Source organism: Sciurus carolinensis, chromosome 12 (assembly GCF_902686445.1).
Source record: "Sciurus carolinensis chromosome 12, mSciCar1.2, whole genome shotgun sequence".
Taxonomy (NCBI): Eukaryota; Metazoa; Chordata; class Mammalia; order Rodentia; family Sciuridae; genus Sciurus; species Sciurus carolinensis.
This window is the reverse complement of record NC_062224.1, coordinates 75,898,413-75,923,066: the sequence shown is the minus strand read 5'-3', so window position 1 is coordinate 75,923,066 and position 24,654 is coordinate 75,898,413. Positions and strand designations below refer to the sequence as shown.

Sequence of the window (24,654 nt, the reverse complement as noted above, 5' to 3'; positions counted from 1 at the left end):
TCCTGAGCCATCTGAGAATAAATTCCATATTTCATGGCCCTTTATTCCTAAGCATTTCAGTGTGAATTTCTTAAGCAGAGGAATATTCTTTAACAACAAGAGACTTTTGTTATTAATTTGAGCAATTTTAACATTGATAACAATACTTTGATCTAATCTACCACCTGTCTTCTAATTTTGTCCATTGACCTAAAAATGTCATTTTTAATATAGGATTCATTCTAGGGTTGGTATTTCCTTTAGTGTTTCTCTTTAGTTTCCTTTAATCTGGAACATTTGTATAGCCTTTTGTTTGTTTTTTATTACATTGGCATTTTTTGCAGAGTACAACTCCTCCACACACCATTTTTTAAAAGAGTGATCTTCATTTTAGGTTCTCTGAGGTTTCCTCATGTTCAGTTGTAGGTTTTTTTTTTTTTTTTTTTGCGGTGCTGGGGATGGAACCCAGGGCCTTGTGCTTGCATGGTTCAGTTGTAGGTTTTGAATTATTGCTGTCTGTATACTAGATAGCTGTCCTTTTTAGACTATCACATCTGAAGGTGCATGATGTCTGTCTACCCCTCATTAGTGATATGAATTTGTGTTACCTGGTCAAATTATTGCCCTACTGTTCTGCCATGTATTAGTTTCTGTGACTGCCATAACAGATTATCACAAACTTGACTGCTATAGTTTAGATAGGGAAAGAACCCTACGAGTGCCTATGTAGAACGCTTGGTCCCCAGTGCAGCATTGTCTGGGGTGGGGATTTTGGGAAGTGATTGGATCATGAGGACTGTAACCTCATCAGTGGTTTAATCCACTTAATAGATTAATAATTCGACTGAACTGCCTGGAGGAAGTAAAAACTACAGACAGGTGGGGCATGATTGGAAAAAGTAGATCACTGGGGTCATGCCGTTGGGGACTATATCTTGTTCTTGGCCCCTTTTTCTCTGTGCTTCCCAACTGCCATGAACTTAGCAACTGTCCCCTGCTACTCCTTTCTGCCATGATGTTCAGCTTTACCCCAGGCCTATAGCAATGGAGCCAACCAGCCTCGGAGCGACACCCCTGAAATTGTAAGCCAAATCTTTCCTCCTTTAAGTTGTTTATGTTAAGTAATTTGATCACAGCAAATAGCCATGAAAAGCAGGTTAACACAGTGGCTTAAAAATCAGAAATTTATTTTCATATACCTTTCTGGAGGCCAGAAGTTGGAATTGGGTTTCACTAGGCCAAAATGAAGTTGTTGGCAGGTCTGTGATCCTTTCAGAAACTGAAAGGAATAATCTGTTCCTTGCTTTTTTCAAATTTTGGTAACTGCCCACTTTCCTTGGCTTATGGCAGCATCACATTAATCTTCAAGACCCTCATCTTCAAACCTTGCTCTGCTGTCTTCATATTGCTTTTTCTGAGAATTCTCCCTCTGCCTCTCATATGGACACTTGTGATGGCATTTAATGCCTTCCCTGTAATCCAGGATAATTTCCTGTTTCAAGATCCTTAATCACATTTGCAAAGACTCTTTTTCCAAATTAGATAACATTTATAGGTTCCAGGGATTTGGACCTGATACCTAGCAGGAGGCATTTTTCAGACTTCCCCACATCGTGTGTGTACAATGTGTGTATGTTTCTTTTCATTTCTTACAGCCAGCTAAGGAGTAACTTTTGGGGAGAAGCTTTTAAGGTCATGAAAATATCTTACTCTTCTGAAGAATGACCCCTGAGATTTTGCAGGTTACAAAGTAATGATGTTCCAGTTGCCATATCCCCTTCACATTGCCACATCCTCCTTTCTGCCTTTATCTGTATATCTAGGTAACTTGGATCTTTATGCATCTGTGTATCTATATCTGTATGTTTATGTATTTTATATGTGTATCTGTCTTTCTCTCCCTTATTTATTTGGACTTAAATACTCATTTTTTCCCTAGTAGCTTAGAATTCATTAATATGCTTAATTATTTTTATGATCAAATTGCCCCATTTTGAACAGCCTTTTAAATTTTGACTTCTGGGTCCTTGTGACTTGCTCCTATCATTTTTTTCTTTCTTTCTTATTTTAGTACTTTCTATTTTTAGGCATACCAAGATGTTCAGTGCTCATCTTGAATTTATTCTGCTCTGTTCCTAGAATCTGCCATTTCTTTAAGGAGCTGAATTGCTTTTTGTGGGGAATGGTAGTAGAGACTATGCCACTTATTAATTTATTGCATTTTATCTCCAAATCTGTTCTTCATTGCCATGTGGGATCTCCTTTTCAGTTTCATAGATGAGCTTAGTCTGTAGAATGTGTTGGAGGGACACTGTAGGAAGTAGGGTTCTAATGTGCTTCCGTCCCTCTTGCTCTTGATGAGTGTGGGATACTTAGTGGCACTCATATTCCAGGTTTTGTTGATTTCTGCTAGTGGCTGCCTGCTTCCCAGCCTGGGCCTGCTATCACAGCAGTTTCCTGCTTGCGACTTAGCTTGCGATTCCTTGCCCGTCAGCTTTGACACTTCTACTGTGGAACAGCTTTTGCTGGGTTAACCCAGCTATCCTCTCTCATCCAATGGGTTACAGCCACACTGCAGATCTGAATTCCTGCTTGCACAGGAGGCACCTCTTCCAAAGAAATCCCTTGATTTCTTCTTTGAGGGATTTTCCCCCTCAACCTCAGCATTCCCCAGAGTTCTTTTCTATTCCCTCTTAGTAGTTAATCTTGTATAAAAAGTTGATAATTCCTTTGTGTTGTCTGTGTTTTATAAATGTTTTGAAGTGTACATTTGCAAAGAAAAATAAAACAGCAGGATACCAACCACTATGTTAGCACAGGCTCTTTGGGTGGTAAGATTAAGGGTAATTTCAATGTTTTCTTTTTCTTTCTCTACTGTTGTTTCTTCCTGAAATGAGTATGCTTATTTTGTTACTGGGGCAGTTAATAATACTTTACAAGATATTCTCTGTTCAAATTGCTGTGTGGATTCCGTTTTCTGATTGGACTCTGGCTGCTACAGAGAATGTATCCTCTGGGCAGTAGGTATGCTCATTGCAGTTTGCTTCTAATCTCTTTTTAGCTGCTAGAATTAGTAAGCCTAATTCATGCATTTGTATAATACATACATTTATACACATTGCCACTCAATCAAATCTGCGTGTATACATGAATATATGCACATATCTTATACATACACATGAATATATTAGAACCGTTTATGATATCTTTCTTCTTCCATGAGAACATGCACTTTATTAAATCCTATTATGTACAGGTATGTGAGTATAACTGCTCCATAAAGGTGTGTGGGATCAAGGGGGCAGGACCACAACCTCAGTTTCCAGGTCCAGCACGTGAGGATAGAGGACATGGGTTTACTAATTGCCTTCAAAATTCTGTATCTTCTGTGAAATTGCTTGTAAGATAATTAACAGAGCTAGTGGTGAAAATCAAGATGAGGATTGTGGTTAGAATGATGCTGAAGACCAAGGCTGATACTTAGGCATGTGGCAGTGGAGGTGCAGGTCTGGACCCAAGTTGTGTGATCTATCTTCCTATCCCTAGACTTCATGGAGTATGTGAATTGCTCTGAAGCCCACCCAGCACCAGTTCATGAAGAGCATATTGAATGGGAGTTATCTTTTGTCAACATGTTTTTATATGTTTAGTTTTTATATGTTCAATAATATGTCCTCCTTGCCCCTGATTTTAGTCTTGATTAGAACTGTTTTTTAATACCTACATTTTCTTGTAAGATGATTTTGATAAATTAAAAAAATCTTAATAATCCATGAGCAATTTATATTTCATGGGATGTCAGAAGATACTTCATTTTACTTCCCTTTTGGATGGGTAGCCATCTGTTCTAACATCACTTATTGGATAATCTCTTTTTCCCAGTGAATTTGAACTACCACTTTGTTATGTATTTGTGTTTAAATGACTTGCCCAGGGCTGGGATTGTGGCTCAGTGGTAGAGCGCTTGCCTAGCATGTGTGAGGCACTGGGTTTAATTCTCAGCACTACATAAAAATAAATAAATAAAATAAAGGTCCATTGACAGTTAAAAAGTTAAAAAAAAAATGACTTGCCCATAATTAAGGATTTTCCCTTTTGTAGCATTTATCGACTATTCTTATATAAATACCTATTTCTGTATCATAATTTTTGTATAGTGACTTCATAGAGTTTGTTTTGGTAACTACTACCACCTATGTTTCTCATCAACATTGGGAATTTGTTGCCTTCAAGATTGGCCTGGATGGACTGGGGTTATAGCTCAGTGGAGAGTGCCTGCCTAGCTTGGGTGAGGCTCCAAGTTCTATCCTCAGCACCACATAACAACAAATAAATAGAATAAAGGTTAAATTAAAAAAAAAAAAAAGAAAAAAAAGATTGACCTGGAATTCCTGGGGCTCTTACTTCAGTTCTTGTTTCTGAGAAACTATACCAGTTATCCCTTTATTGACTCTTAGTCTTAGGTCTCTTTTTTCATTCCCTGTTCTGCATTATTTTTCCATCCTATTAAGTATTTTTTCTTTATAGTGAGTATGTTGTTAAGCTTGGGAATAGAGGGCATTAGAGGGGTACTACAGGAGGTCAGGGAGGCTTCTCTTCTTCCCAGTGTGTGACAGATTTTGTTTTTGATTCTGTTGTTGTCAACAGAGGCATTTTGCCTTGGCCTTGTACCAGTACGTAGTCACTTGACAAGCCTATGGGTCCAGTCAGTTTGATAACCACTTCCTAAGGACACTGAGGTGCTGCAGGCCTGTTGGAGGCCTTTCTCTTCCTGTGTGGACTTTCTCTGTTTACCTGCTCTTCAACTTTGACCTGCCAACACCTTGCTGATCCGTTTCCTGTGTCCCTCTCAGTGTGGACACTGTGGACTCCAAACCTGGTTGCCCTGTTGGCATGTGGGCTCCTGGTGCCCTTTCTGCTTCTACATGTCTGCTGGTGTTGGCTTGCCTTTACCCCAGCAAGTTGTTTCTCATGGCCCTCCAGGCCTTGCATCACCTTGCTTGTGAGTGGGCTCCTCATCCCATGGTATTCTGTGTCCACCTGCCAGCCTTGGCCTGCTCAAACTCTGGAGGGATCTAACCTGCTTTTTCACAACTGTGGAACAGCTGTGGCCTGATGAACCCAGAAAACTTTTTTTCCCATTCAATGGTGCAGGAACACCTTCTCCCCAAGATCTGAATTCTATCTTTGGTGGAAGCTTCCCCCTTCCAAGTTGTTCCTTCCTGAATACTCTACCCTTTTTAGTCTTTTCTTTTCATCATTCTCATTACTGTCTTGGTGAGTGATTCTATATGAAGCTTTCCCTGTTCAAATTACTGAGTGGCTTTGGTCTCTTGATTGAACCCTGCTGATACTCTCTCTCTTTTAAAAATTTATTTGATTCATTGTACACACATGGGGTACAATTGTTTTTTCTCTGGTTGTATATGAAGTAAGAGTCGCACCATTTGTGTAATCATACATGTACATAGGGTAATGATGTTTGTCTCATTCTGTTATTTTTCCTCCCCCCCACCCCTCTCTATCCCTCTTTTTTCTCTAGCCACTTCAGTGTTCATGGCTGGTACTCTCTTCGATTTAGGAAGAATGCTGAATGATCTATCTCCATTTGTTCCTGGTCTGCATGGAATAGGATTTCTTCAGTAGATGGCAGGACAATAGTACTCATTGAACTTCACACTTGTTTCCTCAACATGTTCTTTATGTTTTACAACTCCTCAAGATTTGGGGATAAGTTGCAGAGAATTCTTAGAGTATAGTTTAGTAACATCAGTAGGCATTTCTAAGAATGAAGTGGTCATCAAAAACTTTTTGGCTACTGTTCTTTAATTTTAACAAATACTTGATATTAAGTTGTGATTTTAATGATGCCTTCAAATAATGTCATAGAGATGTCTTGGGTTCATAATTAAAAGTAAAAGCATTTGTATATTTTTAGTTGCAAAACAGTTGAGAGATGTGAGCAACAGGGCAATAGCAATAATACCATTTTCTAATTTTTTAAATATTTGTATTCTTTTCAGTTATACAAGACAGTAGAAGGTATTTTGACATATTTATATAAACATGGAGTACATCTTGTTCTAATTAGGATCCCAGTCTTGTGGTTGTACATGATGTGGAGATTCACTGTAATGTGTTTAGATATGTACATAGGAAAGTTAGTTTTAGTGGAGACTTCAATTCATTCTCTTCCTCTGCTCAGCATTAGGGGTTTATGACTCTGTTGTATGTTGTTAACTTTTGATTGCTTGCTTTTGGCCTTTGAGCTCAGACTTCATGGTGTTTTGTATTTCTATTGCCCTCTATTCATGGGGTTAACTATGCTTTACTTTTTTCTTGACATTTCCTTTTTAAAGTTGTAGTTGCACTTGCCATCGCAGCTGTTATCTGTTCTGACAACCGTTTTGTTGCTACTGTACCCAGCAAGCATGGCTACATGCCAAAAATCTGTTACTAATAGTGTCTTCTTTGATAAATCGTAGTCCAACTACTAATTATCTGGAAATTTTATGGCACATTTAATTCAATAAACATTTAAAAAGTTGGCACTGGTGACATGATGATTCAAACAGCCTCTGTCCTTAAAGAACTTTAAGGAACTTAAGAGTTTCCTTGAATAAGTGAGCACCATGATCCAGAGTTGAGAAAGGGAAGTGCTTTAGGATGTGGTATCCTTGCTATCAAATTTTTTTTGGTTTCTTTTGGTGCTGGGAACTGAACCCAGGGCCCTGTGCTTGCTAACCACATGCTCTACCACTGAGCTACACCCAGACCGTCTGCTACTGCTACACTCCAGACCCTACTGTCAAGTTTTTAAGAGTTTGGCACTCTAATTATGAAGGTGCAAATAACTTTAAGAAACTACTAGTCTGAAGAGTTTTAAGAATCCTACTTCTAAATCCACACCAAAAAGTCTTACTTTTTTTTTTGCATGTGTGTTCTAAAAATAAGAAACTTCCCTCATACTTTCTTTTTTTTTTTTTTTCCCTTGCATTTCTCTCTGATTTTCTGACAAGATCCTAAGCTTTGTGATTTAGAGACTACTTCAGTCTTACTTACAAATTTGTCTTCAGTATGTAGGACCATGTCTAAAACATAAATGTTAAAAAATAAGTTGAATAAAATGAATGAAGATATAGAGTAGTTAAAGATTATGATGTCATTGAAAGTCAGTACCAGATAGCTTTTTAAACAAATGGTGCTGAAAAAAACTGGTTATCCATAATGAAGAAGAATGGGACTAGATCCTTATCTCTTACCCTGCACAAAACTAAAATATGGTCAAGGACTTAGGAATTAGACCAGAAACCCTTGAAACTCCTAGAAGAAAATGTAAGGCCAACACTCCACCATATAGGTACAGGAAATGACTTTCTTAATGCTCAGGAAATAATGCTCAGAATTAATAAATGGGATGGTATCAAACTAAAAATCATTTGCACAACAAAGGAAACAATGGGAAGAGAGAACATACAGAATGGGAGAAAATCTTTACTAGCTACTCTTCTGACAGAGGATTAATATCTGGAATATATAAATAACTCAAAAAGCTTAACACCAAAAATACCAGTAACCCAAATAATAAATGGGCATATGAACTAAAAAGACACTTCTCAAAAGAGGAAATTACAAATGGCCAACAAATATATGAAAAAATGTTTAACATTATTAGTAGTTAGGGAAATGAAAATCAAAACTACACTGAGATTTCTACCAATTCTGTTGGAATGGTAGTCATCAAGAATACAAACAATAATAGGCCTGGGGAGATAGCTCAGTCGGTAGAGTGCTTGCCTTGTAAGCATGAGGCCCTGGGTTCAATCCCCAGCACCGCCAAAAAAACAAACAACAACAAAAAAAAAGAATACAAACAATAATAAATGCTAGAGAGGATGTAGAGAAAAAGAAACACTTTTAAATATTGTTTGTGGAATTGTAAATTAGTACAACTATGGAAATCAGTATGGAGGTTCCTCAAGAAATTAGGAATGGAGCCACCATGTGACCCATGGAACTCCTCACTGTTTATCCTAAACAATTAAAGTCATCATACTGTAGTGTTACATGCCTACCTAGCAGCACAATTCTCACTAACCAAAGTATCGAACCATCCTAGGTGTCTGTTGATGAATGAATGTATAAAGAAATTGTGGTATATATACACAGTGGAGCCATAAAGAAGAATGAAATTATGTCATTTGCAGGAAAATGGATGAAACTTGAGAACATTATGTGAAGTAAGCCAAACTCAGAAAATCAAGGGTCCTGTCTTCTCTCATATCTGGAAGCTAGACAGGAAAAAGGAAAAGAAAGGTGGGGAGAACCTAATGAAAACTGAAGGGAGATCAGTAGGAAAGAGGAAAGGGATTAGGGGAGGCAGGATGGGAAGGAAAGGGGAAATACTGAGGAATGATGTTGACCAAATTACATTGTTACATTGTGTGCATGATGAATATGGAAAAAAATCCCACCATTATATACAACTATAATGCACCAATTAAAAAAATGGGAAGAATTTTTGCTGCATATTGATCCCCTGCTGTCTACCCCATTTGTCTACTGTGATCACCTGCAGTCTGCCAGCATATTTACTACTATTTGAGTGCAGATTGCTCACTGTCTGGCGCCTACCATCCACCATTTGCCTGCATTTTGCCTGTCCATCGCCTGCCTTTCACCTACCCATCAGCCACTGCCCGAGGTTCACCTCCCTATTGCCTGATAGCAGTCAGCAGACTGACCACAGATTGCCAGTGGAGCACCAACTGCCTGCTGTTGCCTGGAAGTTCACTGTCACAGTACCTGCAGGTTTGGTTACACGTGGCTGCCGCCATTTTGAGACAACAGCCAGGACTTGTAGGACCCCTGGCTGGACTGACTGAGCCCCACCTCCAGGTTCCCTCAGCCCGACTGATCACTCCCTGCTTCGGGGCCCTCACATCGACTGATTGCTCCCTGCCACCAGGACCTCAAGACTGACTGATTGCACCCTGCCTCCAGGATCCCGCAACCAAACCGACAACACTCCACCTCCAGGACCCCTGCCCGACCAACCGCACCACACCTCCAGGACCTCCAGCTGACCATGTCCACATTCTGAGCTGCAGCTCCCCATTTGCCGACACATTTCGAAGCCAGAGAGGCCATATTGGATAATCCTGGAAGCCGTAACTCCGATCTTAGGTGGGACAAATCCCATCCTGAGACGCCTGCTGGAGACTTGAAGCTCATTGTCAGGAACCTCTCATGCATCAGGCTACTGAAGACTGGGAGGTTTCATTACTATATGACTGTTGTACTATAGATTTTCTTTTTTCTCCTTATTGAAAAATTTTAAGTTTTTATTTCTTTACTTTTCTTGCTCTCTTTTCCTTTTGTTTACCTGTTCCCTCAGTCTCTTTCTCCCTTTTTTGCATGCTAACATCCAATTTCTTTTGATTACACTCTCACGCTATGATCTAGAACTTCTATATATTCTTTTCTTATCCCATTAACAGCTACATCCTATATTCCTCTGCATCCTCTTTGTCCTCCATTAGAAACTGCAGACCTTATTGCAAATCTATTTGTTATACTGAAGATAATAATTGAATTCAATTCTGTTTATTATGACAATATTTTTAATGTCCTCATAGGGGCTGTTTGGTTTCAGGTTGCATACTGTCTGAATTGGGCACTGCTAATACTGATCTCCTCCTTAAAGAAAAGGTTTTGGAAACCTATAGGGTCACTATAAGCTATGGGGGGAAACTGCAATACCCCAGATCTGCACTGCTAGTGGGGAAGATACATGAACAACATGAAAAAACAAGGGAAGAAAATGATCCAAACAAACCTAGATTCTATATTAATAGACTCCAGTGACAGTATAGTAGGAGAAATGTTAGAAAAGGACTTCAGATTATACATAATTAAAAGCAAAGGATGAGATAAGAGAGCAAATTCAGGCAATGAATGATCATACCAATAAGCAGTTGAAAGGGCAACTGCAGGAAACTAAAGATCATTTCAACAAAGAGAGAGTCAAAAAACAAAAACAAAAAACAAAAAAAAAAACCCCAAAAAACGGAAATCCTTGAAATGAAGGAAACAGTAAACCAAATAAAAAATTCAATGGAAAGCATTACCAACAGACTAGACCACTTGGAAGACAGAACCTCAGATAATGAAGACAAAATATTTAATCTTGAAAATAAAGTTGCCCAAACAGAGAATATGGTAAGAAATCATGAACAGAATCTCCAAGAACTATGGGACATCATGAAAAGACTATATTTAAGAATTATTGGGATTGAGGAAAGCACAGAGATACAAACCAAAGTAATGAACAACCTATTCAATGAAATAGTATCAGAAAATTTCCCAAACCTGAAGAATGAAATGGAAAATCAAATACAAGAGGCTTACAGAACACCAAATGCACAAAATCACAACAGATCCACACCAAGTCCCAAGTGTTATAATGAAAATGCCAAACATGCATAACATAAAGATAGGATTTTGAAGGCTGTGAGAGAAAAGCATCAGATTACATATGGGGGAAACCAATACAGATATCAGCAAATTTCTCAGCCCAGACTCTAAAAGCTAGAAGGGCCTGGACCAACATATTTCAAGCTCTGAAAGAACATGTTTGCCAACCAAGAATCCTATACCCAGCAAAACTAACCTTCAGATTTGAAGATGAAATAAAATTCTTCCATGATAAACAAAAGTAAAAAGAATTTACAAATAGAAAGCCTGTGCTACAGAATGTTCTTAACAAAATATTCCATGAGGAGGAAATGAAAAACAACAATGTAGGTCAGCAAAGGGAGGAACTACCTTAAAGGAAGAACCATTCAAAGGAGAAACCAAGTCAAATTAAAAACCAAAAATAAGCCCAAATGGCTGGGAATACAAATCATGTCTCAATAATAACTGTGAACATTAATGACCTAAACTCATCAGTCAAAAGACATAGACTGGCAGAATGAATTAAAAAGAAAGACCCAACAATATTCTGCCTTCAAGAGACTCATCTCATAGAAAAAGACATCCACAGACTAAAGGTGAAAGGATGGGGAAAAAACCTACCATGCACACGGACTCAGTAAAAAAGCAGGGGTTTTCATCCTTATTTCTGATAAAGTGGACTTCAAGCCAAAGTTAGAAGGGATAAAGAAGGACATTTCATACTGCTTATGGGAAGCATAAATCAGCAAGATATAACAATCATAAATATTTATGCCCCAAACAATGGTGCCTCCATGTACATTAAACAAATCCTTCTCAATTCCAGGAAGCAAATAGACCACAACAAAATAATGCTAGGTGACTTTAACACACCTCTCTCACCATTGGATAGATCTTGCAAGCAAAAATTGAACAAAGTAACCACAGAACTTAATAACACAATGAATACAATGAATAACTTAGACTTAACAGATATATATATATATTTATATATATATATATATATTATATATATATATATATAATATTCCATTCACGAAAGAGCAAATTCACTTTTTTCTCAGCAGCACATGGAACCATCTCAAAAATAGACCATATGTTATGCCACAAAACAGCCCTTGGTAATTAAAAAAAAGAGATATTGCCTTGTGTTCTATCAGATCATAATGGAATGAAATTAGAAATCATTGACAAAATAAAAAAACAGAAATTACTCCAACACCTGATGACTAAATAATATGCTATTTGAAGCATGGATAACAGAAAACAGGGAGGAGATTAAAAAATTCTTAGAGGTAAATGGGAACGATGATACCACATATCAAAATATCTGGGACACTGTGAAAGCAGTACTAAGAGGAAAATTCATTGCATGGAGCACATTCAAGAAAAGAATAAAAAGTCAACAACTAAATGACCTAACATTACAACTCAAAGCCCTAGAAAAAGAAGAACAGAACAACACCAAAAGTAGTAGAAAATAGGAAATAATTAAAATCAGAGTTGAAGTTAGTGAAATTGATACAAAAGAAACAATTCAAAAAATTGACAAAACAAGAAGTTGGTTCTTTAAAAAAGTAAACAAAATAGACAAAGCCTTAGTCCCACTAACAAAAAGGAGAGAGAAAACTCAAATTACTAAAATTCATGATGTAAAAGGAAATATAACGGCAGACACCACTGAAATACATAACATAATGAGAAACTACTTTGAGAATCTATATTCCAACAAAATAGAAAATACCAAAGACATTGACAAATTTCTAGAGACATATGATCCTCCCAAACTGAACCAGGAGGACATAAACAATTTAAACAGATCAATATCAAGCAATGAAATAGAAGAAGCCATCAAAAACCTACCAACCAAGAAAAGTCCAGGACCAGATGGAATCTCAGCTGAGTCCTACAAGACCTTCAAAGAAGAACTCATTCCAATACTTCTCAAAGTATTCCAGGAAATAGAAAAGGAGGTAACCTACCAAACTCATTCTATGAAGCTAATATCACCCTCATGCCCAAACCAGGAAAAGACACATCAAGGAAAGAAAATATTAGGCCAATATCCTTGATGAATGTAGACGCGAAGATCCTTAACAAAATACTGGCAAACCGTATCCAAAACCATATTAAGAAGATAGTGCACCATGATCAAGTGGGGTTCATCCTGGGAATGCAAGGTTGACTCACCATCCGTAAATCTATAAATGTCATCCATCATGTCAATAGACTTAAGGATAAGAATCATATGGTTATTTCAATTGATGCAGAAAAAGCGTTTGACAAAATATAACACCCCTTTATGTTCAAAACACTAGAAAAAATAGGTATAGTAGGAACATACCTGAGCATTGTAAAGACTATTTATTCTAAGCCCACGGCCAACATCATTCTTAATGGAGAAAAACTGAAAGCATTCCCTTTAAAAACTGGGACAAGACAGGAATGCCCTCTTTCACCACTTCTATTCAACACTGTACTTGAAATACTAGCCAGAGCAATTAGACAGACTAAAGAAATTAAAGGAATACGAATAGTAAAAGAGGAACTCAAGCTGTCACTATTTGCTGATGACATGATTTTATATTTATTTTTTTAAAATTTATTTTTATTGTAAACAAATGGGATACATGTTGTTTCTGCTTGTACATGGAGTAACAGCGTACCATTTGCGTAATCATACATTCACATAGGGTAATGAGGTTTGATTCATTCTGTTATTTCCCCCCCCCACCCCTCCCTAGCCCTCTTTTCCCTCTATACAGTCCCTCCTTCCTCCATTCTTGCCCTCCTGCAATCCCCCCTTATGTGTCGTCATCCGCTTATCAATGAGATCATTCATGTTTTGGATTTTTGAGATTGGCTTATCTCACTTAGCATGATATTCTCCAATTTCATCCATTTGTGTGCAAATGCCATAATTTTATTATTCTTTATAGATGAGTAATATTCCATTGTATATATATACCACAGTTTCTCTATCTATTCATCAATTGAAGGACATCTAGGTTGGTTCCACAGTCTGGCTGTTGTGAATTGAGCAGCTATGAACATTGATGTGACTGTATCTCTGTAGTATGCTGATTTTAAGTCCTTTGGGTATAGGCCAAGGAGTGGGATAGCTGGGTCAAATGGCGGGTCCATTCCGAGTTTTCTAAGGAATCTCCACACTACTTTCCAGAGTGGCTGCACTAATTTGCAACCCCACCATGATTGTATATTTAGAGGATCCAAAAAACTCCTCCAGAAAACTTTAGACCTCATAAATGAATTCAGCAAAATAGCAGGATATAAAATCAACAAACATAAATTTAAAGCATTTTTATACACAAGCGATGAAACATCTGAAAGGGAAATGAGGAAATCAACTCCGTTTGCAATAGCTCAAAAAAAAAAATTACTTGGGAATCAGTCTAACCAAAGAGGTGAAAGATTTCTACAATGAAAACTACAAAACATTGAAGAAAGAAATTGAGGAAAACCTTAGAAGATGGAAAGATCTCCCATGTTCTTGGATAGGCAGAATTAATATTATCAAAATGGCCATACTTCCAAAGGCACTATACAGATTTAATGCAATTTCAATTAAAATCCCTATGACATTTCTCATAGAAACAGAAAAAGCAATCATGAAATTCATCTGGAAGAACAAAAGACCCAGAACAGCCAAAGCAATCCTGGGCAGGAAGAATGATGCAGGAGGTATCACTATACCAGACTTTAAACTCTACTATTGAGCAATACTAACAAAAACGGCATGGTACTGACACCAAAATAGGCAGGTAGATCAGTGAAGATGATCAATGAAGAAGACATGGAGACATACCCACATAAGTACAGTAATCTAATTCTAGACAAAGGGGCCAAAAACTTACAATGGAGAAAAGAAAGCCTCTTCAACAAATGGTGCTGGGAAAACTGGAAATCCATATGTAGTAAAATGAAATTAAACCCCTATTTCTCACCCTGTACAAAACTCAACTCAAAATGGATCAAGGATCTAGGAATTAGACCTGAGACCCTTTACCAAATAGACCCGAATCTCCATCACCTTGGCTTAGGACCAGACTTCCTTAACAGGACCCCCATAGCGCAAGAAATAAAATCAAGAATCAATAAATGGGATAGATTCAAACTAAAGTTTTTTCTCAGCACAGGAAACAATCAATAATTTGAAAAGAGAGCCTACAGAGTGGGAGAAAGTCTTTTCCACACACACTTCAGACAGAGCACTCATCTCCAAAGTTTAGAAAGAACTTAAAAAACTTCATACCCAAAATACAAAGAACCCAATCAATAAATGGGCTAAGGAAATGGGCAGATACTTCACAGAAGAAAATATACAGGTGATCAACAAATATATGAGAAAGTGCTCATCATCCCTAGTAATTAGAGAAATGCAAATTAAAACCACTCTAAGATTTCATCTAACTCCAATTAGAATGGCTATTATCAAGAACACAAGCAATAATAAGTGTTGGTGTGGCTGTGGGGAAAAAGGCACACTCGTACATTGCTGGTGGAGTTGCAAATTGGTGCAGTCACTCTGGAAAGCAGTATGGGAATTCCTCAGAAAGCTTGGAATGGACCCACCATTTGACCCAGCTATCCTACTCCTCGGTTTATAGCCAAAGGACTTAAAATCAGCATACAACAGTGATGCAGCCACATCAATGTTCATAGCAGCTCAATTCACAATAGCTAGATTGTGGAACTATTAATAGGATTCTAAAGCTATTTGAGATACACCAGTATGCAGAGATGTCCAAGATGTATTCTTTAGTTAAAGAAAACAAATAAATATTACATGGCAATGTGTTTAGTAAGATCTCATGTGTGTAAATAGACATACATGTTTGTATGAAGCAATACACTCATTTGTATAGTGTATGTCACTTCTGAGTTGGTGCAAGGAGGGATATTTTTAGTTTTTATCATTTCTGTACTTTAGAATTTCACATACATATATCTTTAATTTCAGTGTTGGAAGATACATAGCTTGGCTTCTTAAATAATAAGCTAGTCTTGGGTAAAAGGAAGTGGTTTCTAATTTGGTTGAAGTTCTTGGTTCTTACTGTGTGTTGCTAATGGATTATCTTCAGCTTATCTCCACATGTTTCCATGTTATATGTTAGAAATTTCTTATTAATCTTAATAAGTAAGCAATTTATCTCTTTCAATAAATGGTACAGTCCATTTGTAATACTTGATAACTGTAGTGAACCCTGCAGACAACAGCTGTGGTTGTGTGGAGGGAAATATTGGTTAATCATCCATCTTTTTAGCTTCTTTCACGTTTTAGGAAGTAAAACTCAGCAGCAAAGGAGGCATTGTAAATTATAGAATCATCAGAGATGTAGTTATGGTTCTAGGGTATAGTGAAAATAATCTATCTTTTGCAATCAGATAGACCCAAATCTTCTGTCCACTTTTCACTAGTGATGTGATCGTACACAAATTAACATCCAAACCTGGTTTTCTTTTTGGTAAGATAGGAATAATACCATATTGCTTTGATGATTATATCTGTGGTGTGTCTAGCTCATGCTCAACACACATCAGCTAGCCTTAGCCATTGTCAGTTGCTTGGTTAGTTTACCATTCCCCTACCAGTCCATCCTCCCTGTCTTTCCTTTAGTTTTGTACAGTTCCACTGTGAAGTTTCTGCTTAGCCTTTTAAACTTTAAGACGTATCCTCTTCTAGTAAGTTATTTGTTTCCTGTAGGCTGAGTTAGTTGTTCTCCCCTCCCAGGTCTACAGGTTATCAATTTAGCACTTCATTATTTTTGGCAACTTATTTAATTTTCAGAGTTTTCAAATTCACAGAAAAGAACCCAAAAGAATAGTATACTGAACGACTATTAGGCCTTTTCCCTAAGCTCACTGTTAACATTTTGCCATGTTTTCTGTATTTTTTCCTGTGTGTTTCTCTCATTTCCCCCCTGAATTATTTTAGAGTAAGTTGCAGATATTATGACATTTCACTCCTGCTTCCCTTATTTCCCCTATGACCATGATACCATATCACACCCATAAAATTTAACATTGATGCAGTAATATTGTGAAATGGGCAGTCCATATCCAAGTTTCGCCATTTGTTATGTAAATGTCCTGTTTTGCTTTTTTTTTTTTTAAAGATCCCCAATTTTGCCCCTTTTGTAACTCTCATTTAGAGTAGTCCTTAGGCATTTTTTTTTTCTTTCCTGGCACATTTTTAAAGCATGTAGTTCTTTCCTGGCACATTTTTAAAGTGTGTATGGCAGTTGTTTTGACAGGTTTTTTTTTTTCTTTTTTAATCTTTTTTTGTAGTGCTGGTGATTGAACCCAGGACTTTGTGCTAGGTAGGCAAGTGCTCTACCACTGAGCTCTACCCAGCTCCATGACACTAGCTAACATTTTGCAGAAGGTTTTACAATCTGGGTCTGATTTTTTTTTCTTATGATTAGATCTTTTGTGTTTGTTTGTTTGGTGTATCCATTATCAGACTATGCTTTTCTGTGAAAAAGAGACAAACATTTCTGACAGCTAAGAAATGGCCTGAAACTATTAGTTCAACCTCAGCGTTTCTTGGGGTTGGCCTGGTATTATAGCTAAACTGTGTTATTCTTCCATTGAACATGAGCTGTTTCACAGAAGTTAAACATTAGATAAAGTCCCTCCATGCCCTTGGGTCAACTTAAAAACAAGCCTACCCTCTAATCATGTCTGAATACAGACATATACAAGAACATTATTCAAACCACAAAAATGATAAACCTATCCTCATCCTGGCTCCAGTGAGTGACTGCTGCCTCTTTAAAAATTACAGCTTTGGCCTTGCTTTATTTTTCTTACTTTATAGTAGCATTTCTTAAGAATTACAGACACATAGGATTAGATAGAATTCATAGAATCATAGAATTACCCCCTGGCAGCCTCCAGAGCAGGGCAAAACTATATTCTTCAACCTTTTCCTAAAGCACCTTACACTAGCCCAGATCCTATAAGTCCTGTCTCACACCCTAGTGGAAGGTCTCAGAGTTCCCAATGATGTGCGTTCTTCTTACTTGCAGGGAATAATGAATCCAACTTGTTTTGCTAGAGATTTGTTCCTGCTGCTGTTTGGTTGGAGATAATTCACACTTGAAAATCTTGGACTCTCTCATTTTCTGTATCCTCTGTGATTTTTGATTAGAGTTGGGGATGTGGCTCAGGGGTAGAATGCTCGCCTAGCATGTGTGAGGTCCTGGGTTCAATCATTGGCACCATATAAAAATTTAAAAAAAGGTATTGTATCCACGTACAACTAAAATAATAATAATAATAATAATAATAATAATAATAATAATAGGGCTGGGGATATAGCTCAGTTGGTAGAGTGCCTGCCTTGCATGCACAAGGCCCTGGGTTCAATCCCCAGCACCACAAAAAAAAAATTAAAAAAATAAAAAAGTAAAGAAGCATCAGAATCTATTTCTGACTAGTATTATACTGATTCAGGGTAAGTTTTTATTCCATGTAACTAATTTTTAAAATTTTTTTATTTTTATTTTTTAAAATTTTAAATATTTTTATTTTTACAGACTGCATTTTGATTCACTGTACACAAATGGGGTACAACTTTTCATTTCTAGAGTTGTACACAATGTAGATTCACACCATTCACGTAGTCATACATGTACATAGGGTAATGTCTGTCTCATTTCCACTATCTTTCCTTTCCCTGCTCTCACCCCCACATTTCCCTCTACACAATCCAAAGTTCCTCCATTTTTTTCTGCCTCCATTTTCTTGCCTCCATTTTCTCCCTGCCCCCATTAGGTATCATCATCCGCTTATCAAGAAAACATTCAGCCTTTGGTTTTTTGGTATTGGCTTATTTCACTTAGCATGATATTCTCCAACTCCATCCATTTACCTGCAAACGCCATAATTTTATTCTTCTTTATGGCTGAATAATATATCATTGTGTGTAAATTCCACAGTTTCTTTCTTTATTCATCTATTGAAAGACATCCAGGTTGGTTCCATAATCTAACTGTTGTGAATTTAGCTACTGTAAACATTGATGTGGTGGTGTTACTGTAATATGCTGATTTTAAGTCCTTTGGGTCTAAACTGAGGAGTGGGATAACTGGGTCAAATGGTGGGACCATTCCAGGTTTTCTAAGAATTCTCCTTTTTGCTTTCCAGAGTGGCTGTACCAATGTGCAACTCCACCAGCAATGTACGAGTGTGCCTTTTTCCCCACATCCATGCCAACACCTGTTATTGCTTGTGTTCTTGATAATAACCATTCTAATTAAAGTAAGATGAAATCTTAGGGTGGTTTTAATTTGCATTTCTCTAATTACTAGAGATGTTGAACACTTTTTCATATATTTGTTGATTGCCTGTATATCTTCTTCTGTGAAGTGTCTGCCCATTTCCTTAGCCCATTTATTGACTGGGGTTCTTTGTATTTTGGGTGTAATGTTTTTTAAGTTCTTTCTAAACTTTGGAGATGAGTACTGTATCTGAAGTGTGTGTGGAAAAGATTTTCTCCCACTCTGTAGGCTCTCTTTTCTCCATGAAACTAATTTTTGATCATTGACATTTGCTTCTTTAAAAAGTTGTAAACTCTGCTATCTAGGAGTTGTCCTAACTAATAACAATAAAAAATAGAAGAAATTCCAAAATCAGTTTATAAATCAAGACAAAGGCTTTATTTTCAGTAATTAACCAGCTTAGTTAGATTGTTTGAATTTAATTTTCTTCCCACAGCTTTTTTTTTTTTTTTTTTTTTTTTTTTCGGTGCTGGGGATTGAACCCAGGGCCTTGTGCTTGCCTTACCAACTGAGCTATATCCCCAGCCTTCTTCCCACAGCTTTTAATAAATGAACCATTGTTGGGTAACTTTGAGTTGGGGGAATAGCTTATATATATTGTACATATACATAACATGTGAGATATAATATTGTACAATCAATATTCCTAAGGATAATTGGTTTTGCATTTTTTCCCCTTACCTAAATTTTTCTACTCTGTTCACAGAAAAATGAATATTGGCACTGTGAATGCAAATTTAAAGATCAGTGAGAGAGATGACAGTTAATGATTTCTAATGTTGTTATTGCCTTTTAAGTGAAATTTTGATTGTATTAAAAGGATAAACAACCAGAGAATAGCCACAAGGATGTTGTCTACTATTAGGATTGAGTATTGCTACTTCAAAAATTTTAAAAAAATTAAATAGCTTTGTTATATGTATTGGGGCCAGTAGTTATTGCATTAAAATTCATCTGTGTCTCTTTGTTTATGCTTAGCTATTTTTATGTTTTTTTTATTATTTAAAAAATTTTTTTAGTTGTTGACAGACCTTTATTTATATGTGGTACTGAGGATTGAACCTAGTGCCTCACACATGCTAGGCAAGCACTCTACCACTGAGCTACAACCCCAGCCCTTACTATTGTTTTTTATTTTTGTTATGTTTACTATTTTTTTGTTATTCTGAAATATCTTAGGAACAAAGAAGCAAGTTTGTTCTTTCATTGTATTCTGGTGATAGGATTGAATGTAATCGAACCATTTAATTATAAGCTGTTTTTTTTGTTGTACTCCACTTTGAAAAAATGTTTTAATTCATCTCTGCTTATCAAGTTTAGTGGAATAGAAATGCATAGATCATAGATGAACTTTTGACATGTTTATTCCATTGCTGAAGTGTTTTAGTCTAGCTTAATGGGGAGGTGAGGTGAGTTACACTAAGATTAAGGCCCTCAAATTTTTGTTTCAGATTTTCAAATTTTTATTGTTTTAGATAGAAATAAGATCTTTTTAGGGTTTCAGAAGCTTTTAAATCTTTCATTGAAATTTCTCAACAAGTAGTTAATGTTTTTAAAAATAATATCAGGTGGTCTTAGGGGTTGAAGCAAAAAATAATGTATATTTTCTGGGTTTCTGTTCCAGGATGATAGGTATTTACAAAATTACTAATATTAATTCACAGGCACTGGAATTAGCAATTTTTAAAAAGATAAATATGTTGGATTATCATCATAAGCATAGTTTTATACTTATTTAATTAACGAAAAAAGAATAATAATATTATTTAGCTACTGCATTTTCGCCACAGTTGTTTGTAGGCTGGAGAATTTTCCTTACTTATTGGAGCTCTTGGAAATTTGTTTCTGGATAATATTGTTGATAGGTAAGCTAGTAGTGACATTTTATGTGTGCTATTATCATTGAGAGAACTGAATTTAACCTAATTGTTGCATATGAACTGAGAACTAATAGAAAAATAGATTTAGCATAATGGAGTGTATTAAGTTTGATTACTTGTGGCAAACTGTAAACAATGAGATAGGAGCTAATTTCTTTCTCATGGTCAAAGATTTGGAGATAGCTTCATCATGGCTGATCCTCAGTGATCAGGGATCCCACCTCCTGTTTTCTTGCTCTGTTGTCTTTTTTATTTCCTTCTTTTTTTTTTTTTTGTAGTAAGGATTGAACCTCAGGGTCATTCTACACTGAGCTACATCCTCAGCCCTTTTTATTTTATTTTGAGAAAGGGCCTCACTAAGTTTTTCACGCTGGTGAGTCTCTTGCCTCAGCCTCTTGAGTGCTGGGATTACAGGCATGTACCACCATGTCCAGTGCCCTATCATTTTGTTTTAGCCTTCCGTTTCACAATATTTCCTGGAAGGAGGAAGGAATGATGAATAAAATCTGGGAGAGGGTATATATCAGCTTTCTTTTTAAAGAGATTTCTGGAAAGCTACAATATAACATTTGTTTATGTTCTTTTGGCCAGAACATACATAGTCCATGGCCACTCCTAACTGAAAAGGCAATATGACAATGAGTGTTTTCTTCTGTGCTTCATGTATCTAATTAAAAAATGAGGATTATTTTGTTAAGGAAGAAAGCAAATATTTAGATAGCAACTGGTAGCCTGTTTCATAGTAAATAAAGTAGAACACTAGATGTTAGGAGTCCTCTAATTGACTGCTACTTGCCTGCTAACCTTAACTGGGCCCTGAACTCTTAGAGGACACTAAACAACAGTATACCCCCCTTTACTATAAAATTGTACCTATGTATACATGCATGGTTTTTACTAGGATTGTTGTCTCTGAAATCCATTCATAAACTGTGGCCTTGGTTTTTTTTTTTAATGAACCCACTGTTAAGATTTCCTATTAGAATATTCTACTGTAAGAGGTTTTTTTTTTTTTTTCGAGAACACTTTTCTGTTTATCCACTCACAAGTTGCTTGTATGCTCTGTATGCCAGTTAGTACAATGGCTTTTAAAGATTCAAAGACACTATTATAATCTTCTAAGTGCTTACCATGTCCCTGGTGTGGAACTGGAAGCTTAAGTACATTATTCGTTTTCTCTGTTTACATGAGAAAATAATCAACCTTAGAATTTACAGCTAGTGAATGATGGAGCTTGTATTTGAGCCCAGGTCTAACATCAGTACCTTTTTTAAGTTATCATGGAATAGACACTTTACTATAAGCACTAAATACATTGAGTAGAGGGATTTTTAATGGTTCAGTTTCAAATTCTTGCCTTGGTTTATATAGCTAGGAATCTCTTTGTACCATAGTTTTTGTTACTACTCTGCAAAATCTCTTAAAATGTTTAAGTATATGATGATGCTACTCTTTTGATTTTGTATTTTTTTAAACCTATATTGCAATCAGTAAGAAACAGGGCATGTGACAAATGCCAAGCAGTTGTCTAATCTAAGAGTCATACAAAATGATCATGTTTGAAAATGCCTTATCATCATTCAAATTGCATATTTCATTAAAACATTCTGTGAAAACCACCTTTTCATCACCTTGTAAAGCGGAACTTGCTGGCGCCATGTGTTCTTTTTTTCTCCTAAGTGTGCTGTCATGGATGCAGACGACATCACACATGGACTTGAACATAAAGCTTTTTGCTTCAAGCTGAGGTTTTTGACCCCATTGATAATACAGATGTTGTTCTCATAATTTTCTCTCTTCAGCCCCTTTATAAATTAAAAAGAGTAGAAAAAGGAAAATTATGAGTAATTATAGTATTAAATTTCTGTGGAAAACCATTTGAGTTCTTTAAAATTCTCTTTTCGAATTACCAGCTTCTTGAATAATAAAATTCTTACATTGACATGTTCTAGATTGTGAGCACACCTTTATCAGTTGATACCTCTACCTCCTGTTTTATCAGAAACATTCTTTTTTTGCTGATTTTAACTGTAGAGGCTAGGTGTGACTTTAGAAGTTTTCATAATAAGGAAATAGGCAGTGGTAGGCCAGCTGCTGCTTTCTAATCTCTGGACACGAACTGTCATGAAGCAGCATTTGATTGTTCTTTCTGTAAGTGTCGATTCTTATTTAATTCTAGGGCGATTTGATGAAACTGTTATTGAAGAGAGAAGACAGTGTGCCGAAGACCTGCTACAGTTCTCTGCCAATATTCCAGCTCTTTACAACAGTAAACAGCTTGAGGATTTTTTTAAGGTTTGGTAGTCTTCTGGAATATTTTATGTCATATTAAATATTTTTGTTTCCTAATTTGTAGTAAATTCAAGTAGAAAATTCATTTACTTTTGAATTTCATTATTCACTAAAAAAAAGTAGAAGTTAATTGCTGAATAACCATACCAATGGCATATCTTCTACTTTTAGCATGGGAGTTATACAATTTTTGATTGAAAGATCTTAAAAAATTGACACAAAGGGCTTAGGGATTTTCTAACCACAATTGGAATACATTAAAAATTTGGTATCTTGAAATTCTTTTCTTTTTGAGGTATCTTTCAGTGGCAGACTTCTCTTTGGAATATAAAATCCTACAAGTCCATATTATATTTGTTGTAATTATATTGATTTCTGTAAAGATATAACAAAATAGTCATTGCACAGTTTCAGAGAGGTAGGCCATTGTACATTATATTATCTGAGATCATTGAATATTAATGTTTTGAGTTTTTTGACATGTAATACTTTCATTCTGAGTTCTTTATCATTTTTTTTTTTTTTTTTTTGCGGTACTGAGGATTGAACCCTGGGCCTTGTGCTTGAGAGACAAGCACTCTACCAATTGAGCTATCTCCCCAGTCCTCTTTATCATTTTTAATAATAATTTTCTAATGTATTTTCAACTGAACCTCTGCAGGTTGTCATTTGGTTTCACTGTTCTTACCACCATAATTTTCCTATTGCATTTAGTTAATTAGCCTTCTAGAAAAAAGCTAGGTGATTGTGTCATTACTGTTTTTTTTAACTGAAAATATATTCAATTTGTAGAAATTAAGTTTCTTAGAATACATGACCATCATTATATTTGAGTAGTGGGGTATTTAATTTTCCTGGAGCTAGTCAATCTACACAGGGAATTAATTTTTTTATGACCTAATTTAATTTACTGAAGAAAGATAATCTTTTGAAAGATATTGCAGACTTATGACTTAGAGTAATAAAAATAGTAATAGAAAACTTTGTAATGACTAGGTGTAGTGCTGCACACCTGTAATCCCAGCAACTTGCAGAGGCAAGAGGATCACAATTTGAGGCCAGCCTGGGCAACTTAGTGAGACTCTCTCTCAAAATAAAAAATAAAAAGAACTGGGGGATGTGACTCAGTGGTAGAGTGCCCTTGGGTTCAATCACCAGTACCTCAAAAAAGAAAGAAGAAAGAAAAGTTTATATTGACCATAATTCTTTTTGATTGATCTGTTCTTTCTTCTTCATTACTCTGCAAACTAGACTGAGATCATAAATTTGGTATCTGCTAATGCCCCAGTGCAGATCTTTGGGATAAAAGGTGAAGTGAAATTGATACAGTATTTAACTCTTTGCTATGCTCTATTACAGTTTTTTTCTATCTGACAAGAAAGTCAGTACTTATAAAAAAGGCATTTTCAGTATTAAGCAAGAAGAATTTTTCTTTACAGAGGTAAAGAAAGGTAGTCATACCAAGTAATACATGCCATAGGGTTTTAAAATATCAGTTTGGGGATTAATGGAAGTCAAATTACAGATTCTAAGCAGTTTAAAAGTTTTCTGTTCCATTTCTTTTGGATTTGGGAATGCCTGATTATAATTGCTTCTGGAAGAAGAAATTTTTACACTTTATGAAATGAGACACTTGTTTTTAGGGATCATGAAAAAGTGGACAGTTTAAGAGGAGTCAAGCGAATTTTGGAAAATATCTCTTAACTATTTTAAGCAATGTGTAGGGCAGGAGTAGGATA

General features: G+C 36.2%; 1 protein-coding gene across 6 annotated transcripts in view; it reads left to right on the top strand.

Moving 5' to 3' along the window:
* The window catches only part of Rps6kc1 (ribosomal protein S6 kinase C1), a 214,870-nt gene that overhangs the window by 33,179 nt on the left and 157,037 nt on the right, over window positions 1–24,654 (top strand). For 4 of the 6 annotated variants that reach the window (XM_047520351.1, XM_047520349.1, XM_047520350.1 and 1 more), the window contains exon 4: window positions 22,803–22,918. The exons of the other annotated variants lie outside the window; for them this stretch is intronic. In XM_047520351.1, coding sequence (XP_047376307.1) covers window positions 22,803–22,918 — 116 coding nt within the window. The remainder of the gene's footprint in view (window positions 1–22,802; window positions 22,919–24,654) is intronic. 6 annotated transcript variants of the gene reach the window in all.